Source organism: Centropristis striata, chromosome 3 (genome assembly GCF_030273125.1).
Source record: "Centropristis striata isolate RG_2023a ecotype Rhode Island chromosome 3, C.striata_1.0, whole genome shotgun sequence".
Lineage (NCBI taxonomy): Eukaryota > Metazoa > Chordata > Actinopteri > Perciformes > Serranidae > Centropristis > Centropristis striata.
In genome coordinates this window covers 8,985,953-8,993,391 of record NC_081519.1, presented here as the reverse complement: position 1 = coordinate 8,993,391, position 7,439 = coordinate 8,985,953, and the positions used below count along the sequence as shown (strand labels likewise).

The window sequence follows — 7,439 nt, the reverse complement described above, 5'->3', positions numbered from 1 at the left end:
TCTGGGCCAAAATGCCTTGTTGATGCCACAGGTCAGAGGAGATCGGCCAGCCTGGTTCGAGATGATAGAAAGGCAACAGTAACTCAAATAACCACTCGTTACAACCAAGGTATGCAGAAGACCATCTCATTAAGAGAGAAAGATTAGGTGTGCTTACAGTCCCTTTTCAGGTGTTTTTTTTTCTGTTCATGTGAAAAAACTTTGATAAACAAAATATAAATTGTATGAGTATTGAGTATTGAGTATTTTTACATATGATAAAATGCTTCTGGAGGAGGACTTTAAAGTACCACAGAATGTTATTTTTAATGTACAATAAAGAGTTTAGAAACTTACAGTAACAACTACTATGAGCAGTATTTTCAGTATCTATTTCTTTGTATCAGAATATTGTAATATGGAGTGTAACATTAAACAATCTGCTTGTGGATGTCGAGATATTATATTTGTAATTTTTTTTCCCTAAACTATTAGCTGCCATCTGCATGTAACTGATATGTGACATGAAAGCTGCTCTAAACTGAGTGCACACAGTGACTAAAACCAAACTGTGGTTGATGTGATTATCTGCAAAAACCATCAGAATTATTTAGGATGTTCCTACAAAGTTTTTGGGTCTAGTCTTCATCTCCACCCTCTTGAAGGAGTAGCGTTCTCCAGTTCGTCCGTCTGTCAGGATGTACCATGTCCCCCAGTAGATCCCGTTGGTCACCCCACTGTAGCGCCCACGGTAATACTGTCCGTTCAGGTTAGCTGCCAGGCAGGCATCGAACCACCAGCCTGCACCGTAGTAATGACCACAGTTTCCAGCTGCATAGCGGTCATTGTCTCGGTCAGTCGTGCTGAAGGATTTTCCGTCGTGGTTGTAACGTTTGCTGTAGCTTAAAGCGTTTCCTGCATCACCAGAGTACTCCCGCGCTGTGAGACGATACCTGGAAGTAAAGAGAAACAACATATGACTCATTTGGGAGAAGTCTTTGTGTGTGCACTGGTGAACCAAGTGGATGCACATTAAACAGTTATGACAATTTTGGTGTTGATTTCTTATGATGCCAGCACTGTCAATTTTTCACATTTACGACAGCTATATAGACTATTCAAGCCATTTGAGAGATAATAAAATGTCTTAAATTTTGAGGAAAACATGATAGTTCCCAAGGAAAAAAATCATTCTAGAGCCTACATCTTATTTTGTATCGAATTCTTCTCCAACTGTCTTCATTAATCTGAAACCATAACTCAACAATTGAGCATCATGCTGTATTGAAGAGGACTTGAAACAAGTGATTGGGGCCACAAACTCATTCGGAAAATCCTTACTGAGGTCATAAATCAAGTGAGACGTAGGATCATTTTCCATGCGAACAGACTTCTTTTTGCAGCCAGTGGAGTCGCCCCCTGCTGGCCATCATACAGAACACAGGTTTAAGATAGGTTTAAGACACATTGGCCTCACTTTTCAAGCCCGGAAATTGGGGTTGGGTTGGATCCACAGAAATAGATATCTATGGGTATATATAACTGGCAATTTTTTATTCAGTGACAGAACTTTTCCTCCATTGATTGACAGACCGAGAGGAAATGGCATAAGTTTGAAGATATTTTAAAAACCTAAAATATTTTGAAAAAGCATTCAGGGCGGGAGCTCCAGAAGCCACCCCATGGCTCCGCCCCCTCTGTCAATCAAATGTGAACAAACTAGAACCACATGAAAAGACATTTCTTTCTAAACATTATTCATTGGCTATTTTCTTAAGGGTAGTAAATTCCACCTATCTGACTGTTGCAGAAAGTGTTTCACCTCTGTGCCTCTGAGGCCACTTTGAAATTGTTGTAGGTAGCATGGCGTTTCTGCTGGTGCCAGTCCTCCAGCTCGATGCGGAGCTGGTGTTGGCCAGAGGAGGTGACGGCGTGCAGCGCTGCGTTCCCCAGCCAATGCTCTCCCTGAAGACCACCAAAGCCTTCCCGGTATTCCTGCCATGTCCTGTTGAAGTCCAGCGTGCCGTCCTGCCGATTCTGGATCACCGTCCACCCACCACCCGCCGTCTCCATGTCACATTTAGCCTGAGCCAAAACAAAGACTTTGATATTATAAAGCCTAGATTTCAGTGATCCACAGATAGCATACTCTAAAAGAAGAGGAGCAGGGTGGGGGGACCGCCTGCGTGTTTTATGAGTGTGGTGAATCTGAAATACCTCCAACGCCGGCCTGTGCAGGTCAGGCTGGATGGTGTAGATTCCATTCTCTTTGATCCCGAGCTTGTAAATCTCTGCACAGTCCTGAGGATGTAACCTCTCCAGCGGGGCAACTAAGACACACACAGAACATGTTTATCCGACTCATTAATCAGCAGCAAGTGCATCATGTGGTGGTTCTGGATGCCCTTACCTGTGGGTGGATGTTGTGTGATGCTCTTCAGGAAAAGCAGCAGGTCTTTCTCCCCCTCTCTTCCCACGGCTGCACTCTCTGTCAGCCCAGACAAAGATTAGGTTATCAGTGAGACACACTGAAAATTGAAGCTTTGTCTTTATATACTCACTACACAGAGGGGTTCCAGTTTGTATGATGACTCTTTAAATCTTCACATCATGAACCATACAGTATGTGTGTCTGTGTGTGCATGTACACAGAGTGCGTCTCATCCTTCTCAGTGCAGTTAAATTCCTATGCACTCACCTATGACCGACACTTAGCAGGCCTCATTGAGGTTCTGTTTACTATGTGAGGGGGAGTGACTGCGCTGGCATTTCTGTTTGTGTGTGTGTGTGTGTGTGTGTGTGTGTGTGTGTTTGTTTGTGTGTGTGTGTGTGTGTGTGTGTGTGTGTGTGTGTGTGTGTTTGTCTGTGTGCTGGAGAGGTGGGGGATATAAATGTGTACTACTCACCCAGACGTTTGGCCATCGCCCCGAGGGCCTGGCTGTGACAGTGGAGGTCACACTCTGTCAGTACAGCTGCCATTAGTGCCAGGATGGCCCCTAGAGAGTTGTTCTCCTGGCCTCCGTGACTCCAGGGGCCCCCATTTTCCTGGAGAGAGCGCATGCAGCGTTGCAGCTGAACCAGACGCTCTTTCACACCTCCAGTCTGCAAAGACAGTGCAGAGACAGTTAACCCCAAAATCAGAACTACATACTTTTGTCCTCTTACCTGTAGTTCTGTTTCTGTCTTGTTTTGTTGTTGAGAGTTGTGGAGTGTTGGAGATGTCCATATATAACAATATCTGTTTCCAGAGATCATGACCAGTTACCCAAAAGACCTTTTTGTGAGCAGTTTCATGGATAAACTATTTTATTTCTACTCAACTACACCTGCCAGCCACATTACTGAAGGAATTGTTTGATTCTCCTAAGCTAGTTAACATTACAGCTCAGAGGACGTGATTAAGATTTACATCTCATGCTCTCACGAGCAACAACCTGTCGTCCACGAGTAGATGCCCACTGCTTTTTGCATGGTGATATGATTGGCAGGTGACTTTTGGTAGACTGAAAAGGTTTGTTAATGAATCTGCTCACAACAAAGTTTATGGATTATCTTGAGTTACTGGGTCATACATTCTGCAAAGAGTTTTTCAAGTATTTTTAGCGCTTTAAGCACCACAAGCCAAGTATATATATTTAAGAGAAGGAAGACCTCTCTATGGTTGATATCTAAACCAACTATGTTGATAAACAACACTACAAATAAGAGAAAAAAAGATGTATTTCTGATTTGGATGTGAACTGTCCCTTTAAGTCAATAATCAATAATGAATAAACATCACCAAATCATGTTGATTCATAAAGGAAATTTCATATAAATAAATGTGCGCGAGTGAAATAAATTTGTGTTTTTAAACAAAATGTGCAAGTGCAGAATCATGCATCCTTCGGTTTGGAAGATGACATCTTAAAGGCTAATCCACACTCAGAACTCCCAGCTCAGTGGCATGTTTTCTGTCACTCAATCTGTCTTTCACACTTACATCAGCCATTGTAGTCCCGTCCCTCAAACACACCTGTCGCTGCATGAGCTCAGCACGACCATATGATGAGGACATTTTTAAAGCGGATCTAATTTTATCTCTTCTTTGATTGCTGACTGTCATTGCTCCATAGCTGTTAGGTGGTGCCAAGTTTAGTGTGTCGACTGTCCCGTGAGAAAGGACCTGCTGACCTGTGCCTAATAGTACACTGCTCAGCCTCGCTGCCACATATGCAGGAGGAGACAGAGGCTCAGCTCTGCTTCAACTCTTCTAGTAATGTTTCTGAAACAACAAAAGCACATATGTTTTTTCTTGGAATAACATTTTAAGATTTATAAACAAAAAGCGTGACACTAAACTGCAAAATAAGATATCTCAACCTGCTTTGCCCAGGGGCCACTTTTGCAACATGACAGTAGGCCAGTTAATGGACAAACATTGATAATAATTATCACATAAATTAATAAACATTAAAAGGCCCATGGGTCTGTCAGGAGGTCTGGGCAATCCTCTGCTGACACTTTTTCTTTTTTTAATAAAGAAGCTCTATTTTGATGCTTTTCCTAAAGCACCCTTGCATGTTATTTACAGTCAAAGTTCCCACTGTGAATCAATTTATTTTCATTATTAATTTGAAAAAGATTTGATAAGTTGAGTATCCCTGCTATAAGTGATGTCACTCACCTTCGGCTGAACCTGGGGGGAATCCTGCATGTGCTCCACCCTCCGAGCAACCTCTGAGATGGCTGGAAGCGAGACCCCCATCCTGCAGGCTGTTGTCCCAGTTTGACCCTCACAGGCCCCGGTACCCACTCCTGCTCCTGTCCCAGCCTGGATGGGTGCAGCCACCAAACTGTCCCTGCAGGGCGGGTGCGTGCAGGCTGGAGATGCATCTGAGGACAGCAGCGCTCCCACATACAGCGACAGCAGAGGAAGCAAACCAAGAGAACTGAGTGGAATCATGGGAAAGTGCAGAAATGCAGGCTCGTCCTGACCTTCGTCCTAAACTCTTGAGTGGTTGTCAACCTTCTCCTCCAGGAGAGAAGCCTTCTTTCTCTGAGCTGTTTAAGTTTTTGTCCTTTTGTTGTAGATGATTCTCAGAATAAGTTTTACTTTTCTTATATTTCAACAGCTGCTTCTTCGGGTGGAAAGTGCTTGCTGACCTCTCCTTTTTGTTTAGACCTGTCTGTTGTCCTTGTTTTCTACTCTTTGTGCTTCATTCATCCTCTTCTTCTACTTCTGTCTTTTTTCCTCTTCAGTTCATCTCCCAGTCCGCCTCTTTCTCCCGCTCTCTGTCTGTTAGTGAGGTTGCTTTGGCTCAGATTCCTAGATAACTGCGGCACTCTTTGCTGTCTGACACGGACTAATGCACCCACCCCCTGATACACACACACACACGCACAGACACACACAATCTGTCCATCTCCTTAACTCATCTCTCTCTCTCTGTCTCTCTCTCTCTGTCTCTCTCTCTCTCTCTCTCTCTCTCTCTCTCTCTCTCTCTCTCACAGACTCCCACTCAGCCACACACAGAGGTGCATGTTTACACACACACCAAGGGTTGCACACACACACATGCAGTGTAATATTATGCAAATATAAACCAGTCTTTCACAGATACATTGAACTTTTTATGCTGTGGATGAGCTCTTATACCTGTCCCACATGTTGTATGTTCATGCTAGAGTAACTTTTAATTCCTCTCAAGAACCCCATACCCACTCTGAACAGACTTTAACCTCTTCTTACCCTTAGCCATCAACGTGCATACAATGTTTGTAGAGATGAAAATGCAGCAGATGCTTAAAGTATGTGGCTTCTTTCCTCCTGTGCCCCGTTTTCTCACTTGTGTCCTTTTGTGTCACAGTGTTTGTGTTTAGAAACGGAGTTCCAAAGAGGCCATAAAGACTCTGCATTCAATGGGAGCGAGAAGGCAGGAATTCCTCTATAAACACCAGTCATCAGGATTCTACAGAGGCACACTCCCACTAACGAGGAGCACAAACACACACATGTAACACACACACTTACACATGAACACGGAGCCGGATGATTCATGTGAAATCTATGGAAAAATAATGTGAAACTGTTCTGATAAGCAAATGGCAACTTATTTAAAAGAGTTTATGAGTTTAAATGAAGATGTTGAATAAGACTCAGAAGAGAGTCAACAAAGTGCATGCAATATATCACATGACACACACACACATACATACACATGTTGTGTTTCCATCACTTGAGAGGACATTACATTGACTTACATTAATTTCCTGGAGACTTTCCCCCACCATATCCCTGAACCTAAACATTAAACCCAGTCCTTACTCTAAAATAAAAAAATACATTAGGAGGATTTGTATTTTGTCCCCATAAGGTTATAGTTATACATGTACACACACACACACACACACACACACACACACACAGACTAACAGTCTGCAGACCGAAAGTAAAAATGGCCTGCATACCCATTTTTCTGCAACACTGCATTTTTGTGTCTTGAGACATATACCGTCTTTTATGTAGCACAGAAGCGCTCTATCACCTGTCTTTGACTTTAACACTTTCTTTGAACAGTCCCAACACCACAGAGTGCTACATCCCTCTACAGAGGTCCAGAACATGAAGATGGGCTAATATCTGACCACCAGTTCACTTGGTTCACTCATCAGAGTGAGTTGATACTGTCCTCTAGTGGTGGATTATCACAGCTCTCCCTTTATGAATCACTACAATGAATCACACTGAGCCTTTTTTATTTAACATGTTATCTTGATCATATAAAGCTTAAAAGGCATCAGACTTTGGAGGAGGTATTAGAGTAACAGGGCCCCCTCAGAACAGTGAACACACACACACACACACACACACACACACACAAATCTGTTGATGGAGATCATGTTATGTGATCAAAATCTTAAAAAAAACCCAAAACCAAATGGACCTTGAGACTGTTCTCTCATCTGCTGGTTCCAAGGTTCAGAGGGAACTTTGAACCTCAGTTTTTAAAAGAGCACAACACCAACTTAGTTCAGTTTCGTGGTCATGTGAAGTACTACTAAGTCTCAGGAATGAGTCCTGATGATGACGTCAGGGTTATCTCTGCTGGGGCTCAAGGTGTAAACTTTTTAACAGATCGGTGCTTCAAACTGGGGTTGTGAGGTTTGAAAAAGGTACGTGTTTATAAGACTTCTGCATTGTGGGAATTGTGGGTGCTAGTTTTCAGAGATTGCAGTTGTGCAGTGTAAGTAAGTAAAGTTACTCAAGAACTATACGTAATACAAATGGAGTATTCGTAACTTGTTTGAGTTATAATGTTGCATTTTTTATAGTTTTTACTTTGCTATGTTTATCTGACAGCTTTAATTACTAGTTCCCTTCCAAATTAAGCTTTTTGTTCACAAATATATTTGGAGGGTTTATCAAATATAATGGTTTATTATAAATGTAACTATACAACAATATAATCACAAGATGA

At 42.5% G+C, this 7,439-nt stretch overlaps 1 protein-coding gene across 1 annotated transcript; it reads right to left on the bottom strand.

Moving 5' to 3' along the window:
* Window positions 1-263: 263 nt before the first annotated feature.
* si:ch211-157b11.8 (fibroleukin) lies at window positions 264-4,924 on the bottom strand. Its single transcript, XM_059330359.1, has 6 exons — window positions 4,646-4,924; window positions 2,886-3,081; window positions 2,390-2,467; window positions 2,197-2,309; window positions 1,802-2,064; window positions 264-932 (listed from the first exon to the last, which is right to left on the bottom strand). The coding sequence occupies exons 1-6, from the start codon at window positions 4,922-4,924 to the stop codon at window positions 590-592; spliced, it is 1,272 nt and encodes a 423-aa protein (XP_059186342.1). The 3' UTR covers window positions 264-589.
* Window positions 4,925-7,439: the final 2,515 nt, after the last annotated feature.